General features: G+C 39.0%; 1 protein-coding gene across 6 annotated transcripts; it reads left to right on the top strand.

Annotated features, from left to right (window-relative positions):
- The first annotated feature begins 813 nt into the window (after positions 1–813).
- Positions 814–21,455, top strand: LOC103717459. Of its 6 annotated transcripts, XM_008805857.4 has the most exons (12): positions 815–1,207; positions 1,819–1,881; positions 3,281–3,375; positions 8,372–9,223; positions 10,938–11,031; positions 11,099–11,185; positions 11,657–12,463; positions 12,569–14,569; positions 14,651–14,893; positions 14,977–15,049; positions 20,576–20,727; positions 20,867–21,455. In XM_008805857.4, exons 1-12 carry the CDS (start codon positions 1,132–1,134, stop codon positions 21,196–21,198), a joined length of 4,875 nt encoding a protein of 1,624 aa, XP_008804079.2. In that variant the 5' UTR covers positions 815–1,131; the 3' UTR covers positions 21,199–21,455. The 6 variants fall into 6 exon arrangements, with proteins under 6 accessions (XP_026664396.2, XP_026664397.2, XP_008804079.2 ...); XM_026808595.2 differs by having other exon boundaries at positions 814–1,207; positions 12,569–14,897; positions 14,981–15,049; XM_026808596.2 differs by having other exon boundaries at positions 814–1,207; positions 12,584–14,893.
- Positions 21,456–21,678: the final 223 nt, after the last annotated feature.

Here is a 21,678-nt window from a genome sequence, read left to right on the forward strand (position 1 = left end):
GCACATTATTTAGCACTAAATAGAAAACAAACACAATTAGGATGGTTAGGTGATGCAACAAGCTAGTCCACTCCTGTTCTAACGCACGTACTCTCAAGCAGTGGAACGCCGCACGATTGGATATTCCTTGCATCCGAAGTCTAATCCAGCTATCCATCTGTTGGTCCCTAAAGGTCCTGGACCATCCGATCAATATCCGACGAAACATAATACCATCATTTGATGCATATCAGAACCCTACATTTGATTACTTACCCTCACAAAAAGAGACGTAATCCCAGCTGCTTTAATTTTTCTAACAAGCATTGGCCTACGATTAAGCCGGCATCTTTTTCTCATTCCCATTCAAAAATTAAAGAACGCTGCTTCCCACGGTATCCTATCTCGCGTTTCACGTTTCACATTTCACATTTCGCGTGAGGCTCTCGCCGACAATAATACGGTTCCTAATCGATCCAGTTTGTTTCTCCACCGTTCTCCGTGATGAAACGATGGAAGAAATATTTCGGAGTAGGAGAAGATAAACTGACAATAATCCGGTTCCCAATTGAATCCGGTTCGTTTCTCTACCGATCTCCGTGGTGAAACAAGGAATATTTCAGAATAGGAGAAAAAAAAAAAATTGAGAGCCGTGGAAGGAAACAAAACCCGCAACAATACCGCCTTCCAATGATGACATCACCGCCCCACCTTTGAGCCCCACGTCTCCAAGGCGGTGGGTCTCATTTTGGGTTTGAAGTTAGGTGTCCGTAATAATCCTTTTAAATTAAATCTCCTCTCCTGTATAGAAAAATTTTATTTAAGTAATGTTGTTCCATGTTTAGTCTGCCCCAACTCTTTGGTTCTCGCTCTCTCTCACCCGCCGATCACTCTTTCGCTCTCCTGGCCACCCGTACTATCTCATCGCTCTTACCTCTCTCTCTCTCTCTCTCTCTCTCTCTCTCTCTCTCTCTCTAATCTCAAAACCCTAAATCTTGTGACTTTTCTGATCGATCGAGCGCTCGTTTTCCCTTTGAAATCCGTCCTTTCGGCCTTCGATTCGCTCGGATTTGGAGGTTTTCTCTGGGTCGGGAGCCCTAATTTGGGGCGCGACTTGGCGATCTTTGTGCTCGCCGATTGGGTGCGGTTCGGATGGCGGAAGGGAAGGCAGATCTGCCGGAGGATCTCGTGCTCTTGAAGCCGGCCGTGGAGGCCTGGGCCGGCAAAGGTATGGCGTATTCTCTCGATGCTCTTTTCTGGCATTTTTAGCTTCTGGTACCGTGATTCGATGAGATCGATCGTGTTGAGTGTTTTGATTCGTGATTCAGATCGAAAGGCAGTTATTTTAGGGTTTTCAGAAGTTCTTTGGTGCTGAATTTCTCGCGTTCTTTTACCTTACGGTGTTTTGGACCATGTGATTGTTCTGATTATGTCTTTTCTAGAGGAGTTCTTTGATGAATTATTGGTTCCAGAATCGGTATTTGAAATATTCTATCAAAAAAATCTCTCCTTTTTAATAAAAAAATCCCGACTCGCTGGAAGAATTAGTACTCTCAGATCGGGAGCAAGAGCAGAATTTTCCTTTTCTTTTCTATGAAAATATATGATGGATATGAATCTGTAGTCCTGTGTGACCACTACTTCTAGTTCTAGTAGTACTTACAGTAGGTGGATTTTTTAAGTATCTGTTTGCTTATTTGTTTCCCAGCTCAGTTTGGGTATCTTATCTGTTCATGTTATGTGGAAGATCTAACTATGCTTTTCTTTCTGGTCTATGTCTTCTTACTGCTATAATGTTCTGCGAATTGGTGATTGGGTTTTGAATCCCCCTCTTATCAGATGTTCTTTCAGGTGGAAATGACGAGGAGAAGGTTCTCATGGGGTTTCTGGATGAATCAAAAGGTGATTTCCTATTTATTGGTCTCAGTATTGTATGTTGCGGTACTTGGATTTCATTTTGGATGATTTTTTTTTCTTCTCTGTGTGATAAATCATGTGGTTGTGAGTTCTTAAGCAGCCACTGTTTGCATAAATGATTCTGGTATTCCTTGTTATGTTGGGTTTTGATCTATTAAACATTCTTTATGAAGTTATGTAAATTCCGAATTACCGGTCTTATATTGTTCACTGAAGGCAGGACTTTTAAAAGCTGAGATATTCGTTGTCTTGGCGAGTGACCAAGACCGATCTTGGTTTCTCTTGGCCTAGATGGACAGTGGGGAAATTTCGGAAAGAACCATGCTTTTCTGAGATCTTGATTGATATGTTAGAGCCAAGACTTCTTTTACATGGTAAAATTGAGTTTAGCAACTATTTTTAGGCACCTGTTGAAGGTTATCAATTAAAGAACCAATTTAAGGAAGTAACAATGTGACTGGAAAATATTGGCCGGTGTTCATATTATATGACTGATATCTTGGTCTAATATTGTTTTATATCGGATGACATAATGAGGCTGAGGTTCTGTATATTGTATTGGTGACTGGCTGATATGATACAAACCAAGGTCGAAACTGAGATGAAAGCCCTGGCTGAAGGAGTATATGAGTTGTTAATTAGTTCTACCTAAAAGTGCAGTTCTTGGAGCTTGCCTTCTGAAATGTACTTGATATTCTGTTGGGCTTTGGATACACATGGTGTAAATATGATTAAATTTTACTGGGCATGCTAGATTTGATTTGTTATTGTCATAAGCAGGTTGTTGTACAAAGTAACGCTTGAGTTTGTCATGCATTTGGCGCCATTTGATTTGGTTATTGAAGTTATGGGTAAGAGGCTTACATAAATACACCAGTACTTTTGAAGATCCTATCTCCCATTATTCATTGGTACAATGTAATTGAAAATCCTTTAACTTTGCTGGTGTGTGCTGTGGCTGCTCCTATCACAGTATCCTTAGGTGCATGAATTGGTTATTCCACTGCTTTGCAATTGGCTTGCTAGATAGTGGTTGGTGCAGCCCAGTTGCCACTACTGGTATTTACCAATCAGGCACCCATATAAGTTACTCGATGCACCAACATACTAAGATTTGTACTTTTGATTTCCTGCAAGTATGTTCAAGCATTTCTAGTAAAAAATTGATGGATGGAGTTTTCTATCTTTGCCACGTGAATAGCATCACTTTATGGATATGGTATCTCTAATCAAAGTCGAGCCACTGCTTTCCGGGATTGGACTAGCTTCCACAATCCTGTCCATGACTCAGTTTTAATTGCTTTTAAAATTCTGCACATGTGCTCTTGTTTGTTATCATGCTATAAACAATTTTTTAATTTCTCATGTATTTTGTATGCTGCAGATCAAGCATCTTCTGATAATAGTATTCCTTTGTCTCCTCAATGGCTCTATGCTAAGCCTATTGAGAGCAAGATCGGCCTTTCTGCTGCATCTGGGGTATTAAGCACTCTTTTTCTCTCGTATGTGTTTATTATTCTCATTTAATATTCTGTAAGGTCAGTTGGAGTTGTGCAGAACCTATTCTAATCTATTGATGGGACTTATGTTTGCTGTAGTGGCTTTCTTAGTACTTGAGATAAGATTTTTCAGTAAAATAAAACACCAACTTAAGGTTTATTTTGGGTCAGTCAGATTGGTTATATCATTTCCATTTTCTGGTATTTATGGTGGTTACTTGAACTTATTTTAGTTACTTTTGATACCATCAACATGATAATTTGGGCAGTTGAAAAGAGAAAACATGATTTGAATTCTATACTTACTCTTTTCTTATGATAATATGACTTTATGTTTATTCATAAAATTGCAGTTATATAATTTATTAAAGTACTGTAATTCAAGGATCGGGTAAAAATAAACTCATTTCCTGTTCTTCTCCTTTCCTATCTATATGCTCCTTTCATAATAGGAAATATATTGCTCTTATCTTCCTATATCGCATTAGATAGTTAATTTAGTCACAATTTGCATTTCTCCTTGATTTTTTATGTTTTATTGAGGCAGTTGTTGATTATCACAGAATTTTTCTCTTTTCGATAGTTGGGCGTTAGTTTTTGCTTGGCTTTGCTTTTTTTTTTTTAATATCCCAGAAAATGTGATCATGCTACTGGATATGGAGTATTTGCAAGGATTCTTCATTTAATTTTATTGAGAATGTTTTTGGGTCATTATATCTTGAACATCTTTCATGATGGTCTTGGTACTTATTTTAAGTTGTCTTTTTTTCGAATAAAAGGAAAATGTCTATGGACTTACCAAGATCTTATCTGTCTGCTCTTTGCTTGTGGTACAGTTTCTCATAGACTAATTAGGAGTACATATGACAATGAATTTAAATATGTTGAAAGAAACTCTTGTCACCAACATAATAGGCATTTCAAATCCATATATAATTTTACAAGAAAATTCTTTTCAGCTTCCACCGATGTCCTTTTTACTCTTGTATTCTACTCACAGCCCTTTATTTATCATTGGTATCCGAAGGAAAAGCCATCCTTCTAGAAAAAGGTCAAGGGGTTTGCCATGGTGGTTCGAGGGCTGGACTACCACAGGATGGCCTATGGTGGCCTGACATGGTATCCTGGCCCATGTTCTATGATATGATGGGCCAGAACCCAGTATGATGGCTGATATGGGCAATGGCTGATCCAAGGAAGACATCGTAGCCCTTAACCGAGTTGGTCCAGTTTCCAATTAGTTTTTTTTATAATGAATGATGGTAAAATAGGAGAGCAACTTGACTTTCTTTTACTCCTCATAGTCGACACTCTGTTTTAGCAATTTCTTTCTTAAGTAATGATATAATTGTCAGTTGTAACTCTGTAGGAAACAAAATCAATTAGTTCGACATAGTTACTAATTTGTAATATAAATAACAATTGGTCATATTAGTTACTAATGATGGAATCTTAAATTAGATACATAACATTTTGTGAAACAGTGTCTTGGATGCTTTTTAGCATCCCACCTTGAGCACAAGTTGCCAAACTTGGTACCTGCCATCCACTGCATGCCATGGTAACTGTCAACAAGTATCTGTCTGTGAAAGGCTTTATCTTAGAACATATGGAAAACTGGCTCTTGTACATGAACACCCAATGCACCCATCACCTCCATCCCTCTTGGTGTCTCTTGTCAAAGTTCAGAGCATTTGAGTTAGATGTGATATCATATGGGAATATAGTCAAAAAATTCTGTTTACATTCTTGAAAACATTTGTTTTGTGTCCATCCTAATCTGTGGCTGTCACCATATTTTTAAATGTCCACAATGTTTTGCTATAATTTTTGGATTACCTTGACGTATTGACATTCCATCTTTAATGTTCTGTAATGTCTCCAGTTTGGTTTTTTACATTTGTGATGACCTTCATTCTCCACTCTGTACTAGTTTTGCTGCATTATTCCTAATTCTTGGCTCTCACACATAATTTCTGCAACATATTGTTGCAAAAGTGATGCTGTTCTCCTTCTCTCTCTCTCTCTCTCTCTCAAATGGTGCACCATGAGAGGATTAGAACGGAACCTATGCTGCTTATTCGTGTTTTTAGTTGATCCTAACCTTAAAGGTAACATGACCTGGGCATTTTTCACCCCACTTTTCCAAACTGACTTGGTGGTGAAATCGAATTGGTATCATCTAATCTTGGCCTCTTCCAAAACGCTATGGCGTGTACTAGGCATAATAGTGCTTTCGGGGCTGGTGGGTTAATGTTATTCAAATGTTTCTTACAATTACCACAGTGCATCCATGTTCTTCAAATATGCATAATATGGAAAAGAGAGTTCAGTATCCTCAGTTTGGTCTTACTGGTGGACTTTGTTAGTGGTTTGGTGCCATAAAATTATCTTAGTAGTTGATGGATTGTTTATGAGGGACTTGCTGAAAGATAAAATCTTTTGAGAGATCATGAATGCAGGAAAATAACTTGCCAACTCCATTTGATGGTAAAGGGCTTGGATGATGATTGATTATTCTCTAGATGGGAACATTTATGAACATTTTGGGAAATTACCTGACTCGGTGCCTGTAAATATTATAAAAAATCATATGCAAATTTGTTATATCATAAAATAACTGGTGCTATTCTTGTGCCTTTTCCCAAAAATGCAATTAAAAAAAAGTCAAATAAGTAGCTTAGGGTAGTCATTAACCATTTCTTTCCTTGTGTAGAATGAATAATCATCTTTGTGGAATGATTCATGTCTATGATGTGCTTATTATTTCTTTTACAATGCAACCTCCTAGGTGGGATAGACAACTCTTTTTTTCGGTTCTGCTCATCTTTTTTCTTGCTTCGCATTTTCTTTTTCCTTTCAAAAAATGCAACAGCTAGTGCCGGCATCATATTATTTATGGTCGCACATACACCCAACATCTCTACTATTATAACTGACACTCCTTGCCCTTGATGACTGTCTCCATGTCTGAGCCTTCTCTTTTCACACTTCTGATCCACAAGTTATAGATACCTGCATCTTATATATGCACTGCCCTCTTGGTTTAGTTCACCCTCTCTTCTAGGGAGAGAAACAAGAGAGTGCTTCACTAAAAGTGGCAGTATATTTGTCAAGTTACATAAATGATGGACAAATTCTTGGAGCAGATGGAAAATTGCAACCATACTTGCATCCCGACAAGTGCATTTCATGTGTCTGATGCTAGTGTGCTATTATAATTCAAAGTGATGGGGGCCTCATGTAGAATATAACATTTTAAAATAAAATCTCCATGACATGGATATAAATAGTTGGAGCTATCTCCTTTCTCTACTTGCATTATGCATGTTTTGTGGGTCAAGGGTGCAAATTCAGCCCCCAGCTCAATCTTTAGGTCCTCGTATTCATATAATTCTTCTGGTTGTAGTTAAGTGATAGCAAGTTCGCTGTTTTTTTTCATGTGTAAACTTTGCTTTAGTTTTAATAATATTTTGAGCTGAATTTGTAAGGTACTTTGTTATTTACTTGTTTTCAGTAAACAGTAATGATATGCTTGCTGGGAAGGGTGATGGAGTAACTTGTTTGATCATTTTCTTATGCCGTTAGCTGTTTGTAGCCATTCCTTGTAGATCGTGATGGACGAATGTAACTTCTAATTATTAAATAAGCATGTGCTGTGCATGCGCGTTGCATGTACAGATCTTTGGAGAAGACGAACATGTTGACTTTTTTTTTCCTCGGTGTGGTGAGGTCCGGCATCCCTTAAAAAATACTATCACACACACATGCACACAGATATATATATATATATATATATATATATATATATATATATATATATATATATATATATATATATATATATAATATTCATTTTGTATTTCGTCAATTTTGTCTTATGAATGAGGGTTGCATGTGCGAATCTCTGTAATTTTTGAACTCTGAATCTGTGCCACGACTATTATCATTATTATTATTATTATTTTTTTGGGTGGGGGGGAAGAGGCTGAGTTTTTTTCCTTCTTCTGTATCCTCCCTCTGTTTCGTTTTTTTTTTAGTGAGGTGTGTTTTTCCTTTTGGGAGACAACTTTTCCTTTTTGCAAAGATGTGGAAGGCTTGCGGCTTCAGTTGTACTAAGTTTTTGCACACACACACAGCACGTGCATGTGCACGTGCTTAATAGAGAAGGAGCATGTTAGGTGGCATCCAAATTTGACCTATATGTCTTCCTAATCTAATCTATGAAACAAACTCCCTCGCAGAAAGCCAGGCAAGGTGGGAGTGCTATGTGTATCGGGAAATAAATAAATGACGGCGAAGACAGTCAACTCTTTTGCATTATACAGTCATCAAGAGACTATGACTAAGATTCTATAAGTTTATATTGAACTATTGAATTCCACAAACATATTTTGTGGTTCTAAAAGTTTTTCTGTGGCGGTTCCTTACTTCTGGATGGCTGATTGCCCAAGTTTTTTGGAGTAAAATTGACAAAATAAATTTATTATTCCTTTTTAACATTACCACACTATCAGCATATGCCCTCAAAAACGTTTCTGCCCTTTTAACATATTTATGAACAGATGCTGAATAAATCTTTGTTTTCTGTTCCTGTTGCAAGGTGCATTTTTGCTCATGTTTCAGTTTCGACTCTTCCTCTGCAAAAGTTCACATGTATAACATTGATGGATATGCATACATATTTTGTTCTGTTGGATGCTTTTGGTATTGGGCCAGATTTTTTAATAAGAACTTTATAACATCCTACGGTCATGCCCGTGCATTGATGATTGTCCTTTTAAGGAACTGTGATTAGACAATTTTAGCTAGTATCGTATTTCATTTGTTTTATTTTTGTTGATAAAATTTTTACAATAGGAAAATTATACTACTATAAGAAGAGGATGTGTGTCATGCTTTTTCACATGTCCAGTTCTTTGTTACACTTTGTTTTTAATCACTGTCTTACACATTTATGTGTTTTATTTTGACAGGATACTCGCCCACCAAATTCTTTGACCCACGGAACCTTGTCTGATTCGGCTCAGAAAGATGTGTGGCGTTTGGATGGATCTCAAGATAAGAAAGAATGGAGAAGGAATGTACCTGATGTTGAAAGTACTCGCCGCTGGCGTGAAGAGGAGAGGGAAACTAGCTTGCTTGGTAGGAGGGAACGTAGGAAGGAAGCAGATCGAGATATTGAGTACCGGAAAAATGACCGCCGTTCAGACAATACTTCTAGAGAAACTTCTGAGTCTAGGACTTTGCCCCCATCTGATCGGTGGCGTGACAGCAAATGGTCGACAAGATGGGGTCCAGAAGATAGAGAGAAGGACCCTCGAACGGAGAAGAAGATGGATGTAGAGAAGGAGGATTCTCACACTGAAAAACAATCTTTTGTGGTTAATCTTCGCCCATTGTCTGAATCTGATTCTCGTGATAAATGGAGACCACGCCATCGACAAGAAGTTTCTTCTGGTGGATCTGCAGTATATCGCGCTGCTCCTGGGTTTGGGCTGGCTAGAGGACGTGCGGAGGGTTCAAGCGTGGGGTTTGCTCCCGGTAGGGGTAGGTCAAACTCCATTGCTGGCTCGCCATTTAAGTCATCCTCTTCTGGACCAATCGGTGCTGCACCTGCATTTAAGACTGAAAATGTACATGGAAAGTCCGGATTATCTGCGGAGACATTTTGCTACCCAAGGGGGAAACTTCTTGATATTTACAGAAAGCACAAGATGTTGCCATCTTCTGATACTCCCCCTGAGGGCCTCGAGGAAGTTCCTTCAATAACACAGTCTAGTGCTGTAGCACCACTGGCCTTTGTTGCACCTGATGCAAACGAAGTGGTAGGCTTAATGCTGTTTCTTCTATTATCTGTTCTTGTTTCATTCTACTCTCTTTTGACATACAATTTGAAGAAATTAAAGTAAACTGTGTGATCATGTTAGAAAATAAATATGGAACATGCAAAATGGTAGCAAGCTTTAATAGTTCTTTTTACACAATACACAGTTTATGAATATGCTATTAAAATTCTTTTTCATCATTGTAATAGTGATTTGTGATCTCCAAGAAAAGAAGGTTGTATACTTCTGTTATTTTGTCACTGATTGAGAATGTCAGAATCACCATAACTATTTTCTAGATATATTGGAGGCAGATACATGGGGAAGGTAGGAAACAATTTAGAATTCCCACTTCTTTTTTCCAATTATCCTTTAAAAATGCTGTTGATCTGCTATGGATTTCATTGTGGGAAAGTTAATGGAAACTTAAAAGTTGTTCTTGGTTTTGATAGGTGATCTGAAATTTCGTGATTTTGTAAATTCTGTATATTGATTTAACTGAACTCAACTGAACTAGGCCTTACTCCCAAGCTAATTGGGGTCGGCTACCAAATTTTATATATGAAATTTATCTAAATTTATATAATGACTAAAAGCAAAAAAACTCACATGCATTTGGTACATAGTGTATTCAAAACAGAGCACATTTCCTATTTATTCAAGTGAAGGCAATCTCTGTCTTCATTTACAGCATCTTCCTCAATCCTTAGGGTGGTGGAATGGGCAATCTATAGTACATAAATTATAATAGAAGCTGCAGTAGTAGGCATTTTCTGTTTTGAGTACAATATCAGTAACAACAATATCAACACTAACAACAACCTTTATTTTCTGGATATAGTGAGGACAGAAACACTAACAACAACCTTTATTTTCTGGATGTACATAACTTTATATTGCAATTTGGACTTTAAATTCATGTTGAAATGCAATGCCTTCATGTTGTTGGTAATTCGAGGAATGGGTGCATCTGGCAATTAATCAGAAAATTTTTGACGCTCTTTCTTTTTAAACATTTCTAGTATATCTTGCATAAATAAGAGGCTATTTTGGGATTTCTTTAACATATTTATAAAATTGTAGGGTTTGCTACATCCATATATTCAAAAATATTGTGGAAGAAAACTGCAGGATTTGTTTTGAGGATACGTAATCTTTTTACCCATCCATTGGTTGTTGGACATCTAGTATATTTGCTGCATTTATCTCTTTGAAAATATAATGAAACTATGGAGTAAACCTCTATATATGTTTTTAAGAAATGAAAGTTCAGGCACTCACGTAAATTTTGCAGTTTTGATAGTATTTTTCAAGGTTTCAAAAACTGGTACGAGAGGGAATACCTTTTTTTTGAAAAAGTGGTACTATACTGGGTATTGACACACGGTATGGGACTCCATCCTACACCGACATGCTGTACCGGTGCTGGTTTTCTGCTGGAACTATGTACTGAGTATCGTACGGTTATGGCAGTTTTTAAATCCTTGGTGTTTTCTATTTGTGTCATGAAAAAGGAATTCAGCAGTATAATGTATGGGACATTGCTCCTACCTCTATTGGCATGATCATTATAGAAAATTTGTATTGTTTCACCTGCTCTCCCTCCACATTCCTTTAAAATAAATTAGTAATTTGAGCTTTTATCTACATTACTGGCAAATGGTCTTTTATTTGATTCTTAGAGAATAATCTTTGTCTTGGATGTGACTGGCAGGCTCTTTTAGATGACATTTGGAAGGGGAAGGTTACCAGCAGTGAAGTAGCTTACGGCCGGGATAGGATGGAAAGAGAAAATGACAGTGAGTTGGGTAAGCAACCTCTCTTATTTTGTATAACTAAGCATGGCTATTTATAACTTATTGGTTTTTTGTTTAGATGTTGGTGACCTGTTCTTGATTGAGAAGGAACAAGGTTTGCTTTCTACTAGCTCAACTGGAGAGGGATTCTTTATGAATTCTGCAGGTTATGATGAAATATGCATCATATGCAATATCTTTGACCTTTTTCTTTTTTCTTTCTTTCTTTTTGTTTTTTTTTGAACAGCCTTATCTGACATAGGGCTGTAAATGAACCATGCTGTTCATGAACGGCTCAGGATTGACTCAATAATAGTTTTTTTTTTTTTTTTTTGACTAGAAAACAAGCTTAGCTCAAACATCTTTCAGAGCTCATCTGTTAAATGCGCAGAGCCTGAACACTTTGGGCTTGCAAAAATAAATGATAACTAAGCTTGGCTTGACAACAAGCTTGTTTAAGCTTTATTCAGTTCATAGCTTGCCAAGCTTGAATTCATGTTGCAAAGTTCGGGTCAAGCTTAGTACCCCGCATATTATTTGCCCAGCCTGAGCAGTTCACTTCTTGGCTCATCCTGTTTGCTCCCCTATCCTGATTGCCTATGCAAATCACTAACATTAGTAACATATTTTGTTTCAGAGCGGGATTCTAGCCATGTTGAAAGCAAAGACCCTGGTGCTATGACTGCAGTTTCAGACAATGATGCTTACTATAATAGAAGGGTGTCAGGTTGTATTATTACCAATTCTGAGGGTGAGAGAAATGTCCTTAACAATGATGGATGCATGGGACACCCAGATTTTATCAAGAATGCTAAGTTAGAAGTACCTAGCTCAGTTGTTCCTTTTGATGTTGGTGCTAAGCTACCTGATGATTTAAATTCATTGTTTGATACATCAGTCAACCACAAGATTCCAAACAGCAATGAGCAGCTTCAGAACAGCGATGTCGAAGTAAAACTTTTAAAACAATGCCCTCCTCCTGAGGAGTTGAGTTTGTTTTACCGGGATCCTCAAGGAGAGATACAAGGGCCATTTCTAGGTGCTGACATCATCAAGTGGTTTGAAGAAGGCTTTTATGGTATGGATTTACCTGTATGTTTGTCAGATGCTCCAGAAGGCACTCCTTTTCGGCCACTTGGTGAAGTTATGCCACACTTGAAACTAAAATCTCAATCTGTCCCTGCTAACGTTTCTGGCGAAAAATCTGAAGCATTGGACTCTTTCAAAGGAAACCTGGAGGATTTTATTCCTGCTTCTGATACTACTGATCCTTTTGCCATGAATGACCCACAATGGGCTCCATCTAGATTAAGGGAGGCTCCGGGTCATCAGATTAAGCCTACAAGTACTGAACATGAAGCTTCTGTAGATTCTATAAATGATAGGTTGTTGCTTTCCAACACTGGACAGAGCTTTCCTGATTTTGCTGGACAAGATGCTGAAGGTTAGTTTTCTTTATGTGCAAGCTTTTGTCCTTTTTTTATCGTTTTTTTTCTCATTTTTCTTTTGTTTAGTTGCTTTAATGATGATTTTTTAATATATTCTGCAGAAGTGTTGTATACAGGACGGCCTGCAAGTAGTCTGGAGAAACCTTTAGGGAAGCTTGCTAATGACCATATTGATCTGTCACAGACCTCTAGTGGTCTCCATTTGATGGGTGCCGAAATGGGAGAAGCCAGTTTAGCCAACCAGAACATTCCAAGAGATAACGATTTGAATCCTCTTGGATTATTGTGGTCTGAACTGGAAGGAACTCATCCAAAGCACCCTCTTTCAACAAATATAGCCAGCTTCAGTGATCAGAGCATTGATAATCATGCAGCTGCAAGAGATGCATCTCGTTTTAAACACCAACAGGATCATTTTAGTCTGATAGGTGACTCCCCCAATATTCATGATGCATGGCCCAGTAACTTCAGAAGGAACGCTAATTCAAGTGTACTTCAGGAAGCTATTGATTCTAGTCGCTTGTCACGCTTTGAAGCTGAAGCGAACCAGTTCAGTTTAGAAGAGCACCTGCTTTCCCAGCAGTTACAGAAACAGCATCTTCAACAGCAACAGTTGCTTGCTCATCAAAACTTGGATTTGGCTGGGCCATTTCTGGAGCAGATCAGGAGTTCTGTCCACCAACAGCAGTCAATTGGTCAACCTACACCAGATCTGGAGCAACTTTTTAAACTTCAGTTTGAACAGCAGCATTATTTTCAGCAGTTGCAGCAACAACATCAACTGCACCAGCAACAACAACAGCTTCATCAACATCGGATGCAATTGCTGCAGCAGCATCAGCAACAGCAGCAGCAGCAGCAGCAGCAACAGCAGTTGCTTCTGGAGCAATTGTTGCATCAGCAATTACAGAACCCTGGGTTTGGAGCATTGAATGTCGACCGTCGACGGGCAAATAACATGCTTGATGAGGTTTTATTTAGGCAGCAGCTCTTGAATGAGCCACAACAACAGTCTCGGCATCCACCGCTGCACCATGACCCAGCTATTGAACAGCTTATCCAATCAAAATTTGGGCACAATCTCCAAAGGGAAAATCACGATGATGTATTGGATTTCTTATCTCATTCCAAGCGCAGGCAGATGCTTCCTTTGGAACAGCAACTTCTTCTAGGTCTTCAGCAGGAGCAGCTGGAAGCACGACAATTCTCTATTCCATCGAGGCAACCACTTAGCATGGAAGAAGAGAGGCATGTTGGTGGGGTTTGGTCAGTTGATGAATCTGGCCAGTTCATCAGGGCAGCAACTGGTCCACATCAGACTCATTCAGCTAGACTTAACCAATTAGATTTTATGCAGCCCCCTCAGAGGCCCTTGTCCTTTGAGCAACCCAGCCAACTTGAGCAGAACTTTATATTGCATGAGCAAATGCAGCGAGGGCTTTATGAACCAACCCTACATCCAGTTGAAAGGTCAATTCCCCTACCTGCAGGTACTCTTGCGCCAAAGGTAGATTTTGTTAATGGCCTAGGACGGTTTCAAGGACTGGATACGCAGGAACAGCACAGTCATGTGCAATCATCAGGCCAGATGGGACAGTTTCCTTCAACTATTCGTTCTCATCAACGTCGGATTTCTAAACAGGTTTCTGGTTCGCACATGGATGCAATGGAGAGGCATTGGTCCGGGTCCAACGGGCAGCTACCAAATAACGTAATAGAACCACATTTCAATCAGTTGCAGGTAGAAGCAGAAAGACAGAGGAGGGATATGACAGCAAATTGTACTGTTGAGGACCCAAATTCTTGGGCATCGATTGTAGGAAATAGTGGGAGCTCAGAACGTGGATTAGGAGACTTGCTTCACCAAAAACTGGTTCTTGAATCTCAACAGTCATTGGGATTTGTAGATAGTGTTCCTACATCATCCTATGAGCACAGGGATCCGTCATGGCTTTATTCACGGTCTGGCACTGATAATAATTCCTTTAATCTTACTTCTGATAGAGTGGGCTTGGGTGATTCATTGTCAGAAGGTTCTCTTTTCGCTAAAGTAGGACATGCACCACGTGAGCGATTGGCGAATGTAAATTTGGAAGGACAAGGTAATAGCTTTGAAAGCAGTAGAAGATTAGCTTTTCGATCTAATTCTGGAACATTACCTGAACAGAAACACCTCCTTTCAGATATTGTTGAAATTGAAAACAAGCATCTTGTAGAATCTATGGGTGGTGATGCATCTATAGAGGGAATAAATTTCTCTGATGTGAAGGAGGGGAAGAAGGGGAAGAAGCATGGTTCTAAGGGCAAATCAATGGATAAATTAGTTGTGGACACTCTGGAAAGTGGGGTGGAGCAACTAAGTGGCAGAGATCATGGAGATCTGAAAGTTAGTGGACCCGTTAGACATGCCTCATTTGGCAGCACTGGTAACTCAGTTGAACCTCTTGATTTCGGTCATGTTTTATGTTCTGCAACATTTTTATGAGTTATGAGCTGCAATACTGTGCAGGTGGAGTTGGAGGCTTCTTCAATTATGAAATGGGAGTTGATAATGCTTATAGTGAAGAGATGATTGATGATGGGTAAGCGTTCCTCGCTATTGCTTTAACTGACACCTGAGAGATGATAACTTTATGAAAGCTTTTTTCCCCTGTTCCCCTTTTTGCTATGCAAATTTGAAGAATTCAATATCTGTCACTCTATCTCAACAAATGCTTTACGTAAAATTTCTTGATGTCCATGTTGTGGCTTACAATATCCTTAAACAAGTATAATCTTACCTCCAAATAGGTGCCCGCTACACCGTCCTTTCTGCTTTGGTGTTAGCTTTCGTGGATCTCTATTTCTGCTTCTTGACAAAATGGTCCTGTACTCCTGATTCTGTCAATGCACTAATGTGATTATAAATTGTTGGTTGGGTTTACTGTCAATTGATGTAATCTAGGTCTGTGGTGAGATTGTGGTTTTGTTAATTTGTTTGTTACTGATTATTTTTTCTGTCGTGTCAAAAATAAACTAGATATTCTATATTATATGTATATATTTTTGTTCTAGTGTTATGGAGGCTCATTGTTTGAAAAATTAGTTTCATGTGTCCTAGTTCAGGTCTAGGTTGGGATACGGAAGTTCTAAAGTTATTATGAGTGTTTTTTGAAGGGATTTTGATGGTTTTCTTTGGTGACTTCTACAACGATATGTTATAAAGAAAGTTGTATGTTATATTAGGAGATATTTTAAAGTGCTATAGGCTTCCTTTTCGACAGAGATATATAGTGCGATGCACAAGGTACGCCATTTCAGTACCGGGCTCTGTACCAATGCCATCCTATTATTATGTCGGTACAGTATAGTATGGGGCCGGTTTGGCATACCGAGTATCGATATACTACCTATACCACATACCGTATCACATCCATACGGTATATTCCATACTGCTTGGTTCGACACGGCACGACAAACCTTGGTGATGGGGAAACGTTACACAACTGATGTATAAGTTGCCCCATAGTTTTCAGAATCAAGAGCGGGTAAGGGTTTGGGTAAGGAAGCACTTAGGAAGCAGGTGCAAAGTCTCCAGATCGGATGCGTCACCCTAGGTAGAAGCTTTCTGCAACTAATAAATGCCCATTGCTCATCACTGACTTCCTGTACCTGTTGCTATGCCAGCTGCAAGAAGTAGGAGTAGGGATGTCTGACATCGGTCGGCCATGCAACTTGTGTGTCTGTGTGTTAAGTAGTTTTTTCCTTTTCCCAATTTTTAGTTTCTTTCTAAGGGTGAGAGTCCAGATGTGGCTTAGTTAAGAAGTCATATACTTAGTGATTCTAATTATGCCTTAGCAATGGAAGGGAGGAGGAAAGGGTGCAACGGTTTTTTTGGTGATTAATAATAAATATTGGTATTTCTTTCTTGCAATATGTTTCTCTAAATTTTTGTCTCTATGTGGGTTGAGAAATGCCCTAGATTGTGCAAGTGAATGCTTTTGGGTGCGTAGATTTGTTCCATATGCTGATTTCCAGCACAGATTTCAAAAATAAATTTAAATTTTATACAAAATTTTAAAACTGACATGTTTTTAGTTAGTAAGTTTGACCAAGTCACGTTGTAAGTCACTGGTGTAGGATTTTTCTCTCTACCTGTTATTTTTTCTAAAATTTATGGAACTAGCTGATGTTAAATTGTGTTTATTTGGATAATCGGTCTCCAATCAGTAACCTGGATAGGTATTGTCAACATATTTTCTGACATAGGGCCTGAGCTTTGCTTTATAGTACCTATTTGCCTAGTTCATGAAAGATGCTATTACCTTCCACTTTTATTGCAGTTGGTAGATAGTCCCATTAACAAGGCAACAGCATGACCTTCATTGAGGTATCCACTGGTAATAAGTTTAACAGAACTTCATCATGTCAAGAGAAAGATTTGATGTTGTTTTGAATGTTATTGGCATGATTTGGTACATTTGAAACTTCTGAATGCCTAATCCATGAAAGGAAGGTTTGGGTTTACGTTGCAAGAGGGTTACATTATATACCTGAAAGATGATACTTGGCGTTCTGATAGATTTGTAGAAGATCAAAGGAAACCTAATTATGTGATTCAATCAAGGTCTGCTGAACCGGCCGGTTTAGCACGTACCGTACCGGTACCTGCTCCAACCGGTACGGTTGGGCTGTGAAAAATGGTTACGACCCTATAGGGGCCAGAACCGTCTAATTTTTGCTATGTACCGATGCAAACTGGCCTGGTTTGCATCGGCCCAAGCGCGGCCCAAGCGTTCCCCGTGATGGGAACGCTCCTGTGTGGGGTTCCCCGTGCTGGGAACGCGCTCGCGCACGGGCGGAGTTCCTCGCGCTGGGTACCGTGCCTGCGCGCGGGCGCGAGCGGGGAATCATGCGCCTAGCTCGCGCTTGCGCATGATTCTCTGCGTAGGGAACGATGGTCGCAGCCTGTGTGGGCCATTTAATGCCCTGCGCCCACTCTGTGGCATTTAACGCGTCCGAGCACTATTTTTTTTCGCGTCTGCGGACGCTGCTCTGTTGGCCGGTTCGGTACTGGTTGGTATCGAATCGGTACCGTACCAGTACCGGTATCTACCGGTACGTCGGTACAGTCGATACGGTGGACCGTTCAATTGTCACTAACTTTAAGTTAGGTGCTTCACTTTGACAGTTTTTTGTTCAAAAGTATGATGACCTTCTTGCATTTGGTGGATGATTAAAGAATTGCAGATATGTGCTTTGCTCTAATTGCATAGAGTTCGTGCAGAAGTTGCAAATAAAGTGGAAGGGAAGAAATAAAATGCAACTAAATAGCAGTGTTTATTGGTATTCTTTATGTGCTTTGCTACAAGCTGTCATATCTTGAAATGTTTGGATGTTAACTGTTGCTTTCTCCTTGCCTATTTCTTAAAAAAAAATGATCTGAAAAAAGGCCCTTTCTTGTATGCTAAATTCACACATGGTTGTGCGTTTGCCATAAAGTTTATTTACAAAATAGAGGCACACCTTAGATGTAGGGATTATAGGATGTGTTGCCTTTGCAGCTCCTAGAACATTGAAGTATAACCAATGCCATATATAAGAGGTAAATTTTTTGAGGTGTTGGAAGGCCAAAAATAAGTTCAACTGCAGTTTAACTGAAAATGTGGGAGTAACATTGGTTCTGATGGCTTGTGCTGAAAAGTAGTCTAATCAGCAAGGGGGAGAGGGCACCTTGACACTTCAACCATCAGTTTGTTCATGATAGAACTTATGTTGGAAATAGTTGAAGAGAAGACAGTTCATACCCACTTCTTTCTTTTAAATGCTTAATACTGATCTGAAATAATATGTAAGCTTTTGTGTACTTCATACCTTGATATGCATGGAGGTGCCTTTTTTCCCCAATAGCAGCATTACCACTAGATATATTATTGATAAAGCAAACACAATGGGGTACGGGATGGGATATAAGACTCACTATCTTCCATTATGTTAATTTGACCTTTCAATTTAGCCTTAAATACCTCCTCTTGATACTTAAGGTATAACATCTGGTATGGACCACGAGAAGAAATTATTAGACATCAGTGGGATCTAACAGTACCGTACTATGCTTGCACATATATCCAATTCAATGTAACATAGCCTTCCATACAATTTTAAGACATCTATGAGGGAAACAAGATATTATAGGGCCATCAGATAGAAAAAATGACTACAAAAAGCACAGTAACTTTACAAGAGGTTTCTGGGTGGTGAGACTCAGCAGGAGGGGTTGAGTCTTTTAGTCATTGGTTGACCAAGTGCAGAGAGAATTAAAATTTCTGCTAATCCATTTAATGTAGGTAATAACCCTTGGTATAGCCAATGATATCACGAAACCATGCAAGTTTGGCAAGACCAAGCAAGGGATATGCATTGGTTGCTCAGCATTGGTTCGCAACAAGGGTCTGGGTGGTGACGTTGCTCAATAGGATGGGCTGAGTCTTTTAGTCATTGGTTGACCAGGTTGAGAGAAATTTAGAAAAATCTTCTTGATGTAGGTTACAACCCTTGGTATAGCCAATGATATCAAGAATCAATGCAAGCTTGGCAAGACCGAGCAAGGAACAAGCATTGAAGGTCAATTACAAGGTTGTAGAATTTGAAGTTAGTCCCCTGTGTGCACTGGGAAATATCACTTCACGAATGGAGTGATAGAGTACGACAGCATTAATGAGGTCTAGCAGATATATCATGACTCGACAACTGTCTTTCAGAGGAGAAATTGATGATGCTTGAGACCCGGCTTTGGTTGCTCAAGATCTCAGAATTTGAGCGATTTGAGAAAATGAATTTCATGGTGTGATTTTGATATCTTATTTGATCGGGGAATTTGTACATATGTAAAGTGTGATACAAGGAAGCTCTAGACAGAGGATTCTAATCATTATCGAGCGAAGTTGCCCTCAAGTAATGGTATGGGGACTGTCACCCTTAAAAGGAGACTATATTCCTTTTGTCACTTTTTAGACATCATCCTTGTGATTACTTGGGGGATGTTTCACTCACATGGTCATGCCCTCGAAACAAAGACTGGTAGAGTCTCTGTGGAGCTTACAGTTCAATATGTGGGACTTATGATGTGACACCTTACCTGTGTTCGATTGGCCATCAGAAACCATCATCTGTTGCAGGGATTTAATGGTATCAAGTAGGGTTTCTGGTAATTTTTTCTTCATTTGGTAGTTAGGTGCTGGTTGGTGTATCTTAGGACTGTGAAAGATACCTAATAATTTGATAACAAGCCTGTCTGTATATTCGTATAGCCCAATAGTTCAATATCTGGTAGTTTATTGGGTTGGTCTGAATGTGACCGATGTCCAAACGAATCACCTGATGGATAGTCTGATTATATTTTACCTATACATATTATTGTTAATTGACTTTATAGAAAATTCTTTTGTCATTCTATGAACTTCATATTCACATTCTCTATGCCAATCTTTCAGTATATCACTTTTAAATTCATTTACAAACTATCAACTCAAAGACAAATGAATCTACAGTTCATATGACAGTTCTTGATTGCTGGTTCCTATTAACTGAATCTACTTAGATTTACAAGAAAAAGAAATGATATCGCAAATATGAAAATATTGTGTATCCTGACACAATAATTTTGTAGTCATAGGGTTGTTGAGGACCAGAGAAAATATTGGTGAAAAATCAATAAAAATACTAAATATATTTTATCGTACAGTTACATAAGGTCTAATTATGGAAATGAATTCAAGTCAAATCTGAAAATACATCCAAACTCGATTGTCTTGTTCTGTTTGGATTTGATTTTTCTTGAGTCTGACCTCTTTACTCCCTTAGCAATACCGTGGGCCATTGCCTGTATAATGTCACAGCGATATATTGTGGTGCTTTTATGGATGAATCCTGAACCAAGGTAGGCAGTGGACGTTGAGATTTGTATCCATATGCTCATAAATTCTTTTGGTGCAGAAGCATGAATATTGTGCTGCACTAATCTTTATTTGTGTAGTAACAGTTGAGATTTGTAGAGCATGTTCTGGGATAATTTTTTTTAACATTGCTGTCTCACATTTTGGTGTTCATGCTACTCATTTTTCTTTTAGGATTGCTGGTGCACTTGTAAAAGGGGCCGATAATTCCTTACTGAAATGTGCCCATGATCTGCATGTTGCATCATCTCATGGAGCATTATCAGAGCTAGTTTCTGCTCCACCTATCAAGGGGAAGAATTCTACTAGCTTTGCATCTCCGGAGGGTATGCTTTTCTTGGGTCACTATGGTTCATTTCCTCCATTGTCTTCTAAATTTAATGGGCGTAACAATAATATCCATTTGCCTAAAGCTTATACAGTTCGATGATTTATAATTGATTAAAGAAAAAATCATACCTGCAGAGGGGAGACGAGAGCCGGGAGGTAATCTGATTGTCCGGACTTCAGAAACTCCAGCCTCAAACAGAAAGGACCTGAGATTTCGTCGTAGATCTTCAAGCAGCGATGCTGATGTACCAGAACCTTCATTTATTGACATGCTGAAGAGCACCAGAAAGCCCTTGCCGGATGCAGATTCTTCCATTGGTGCTGTCGAGCCCATGGATGCTGGCCTGGGTGGAAAGAGCAGCAGGAAGAAAGGGAAGAAGGGTAGGCAGATTGATCCCTCTCTTCTTGGTTTCAAGGTCCATAGCAACCGCATTTTGATGGGTGAGATCCAACGCCCAGATGATTGAGTGCTGATCCTCTCGTGTCTTTTACACATCATCTTTTTTGAAATGTGTACAAGTTTGTGTACAGTTCTGGTTGTGGAAATTTTTCATTTTTACAGTTTTTTTTTGCCTTTGCCCCCTCACACTTGGTAAATCAGAAAAGAAGCAGGGTTAGTGGAATTCTTTTTGAGTAAAAGAAAAAAAAATGCGGGTAATATTGGTGTAAACATTTGTACAGACAAATGAAATAAATAGAGCATGTCGCTTCATTCTGGTGTTCCTGCTGTTATGTTGTTTAAGATTTTGTGTCATCAGCTGTGTTAGTTTTTGGGTGTTGCTGCTGTGCGGTTGGTCGACTATTGATTGGTCCCTGTGGATATCAATCGACTGGTAGAGCTCTTAGCAGTTGCATGTTTGAATCTTGTTTTGGTTGGCCAAAGGACGATCAAATCACCTTTTTACAAATGCAATCATTTCTACCATGGACCGTACCTAGTTATTTCT

Source organism: Phoenix dactylifera, chromosome 9 (assembly GCF_009389715.1).
Source record: "Phoenix dactylifera cultivar Barhee BC4 chromosome 9, palm_55x_up_171113_PBpolish2nd_filt_p, whole genome shotgun sequence".
Classification (NCBI taxonomy): Eukaryota; Viridiplantae; Streptophyta; class Magnoliopsida; order Arecales; family Arecaceae; genus Phoenix; species Phoenix dactylifera.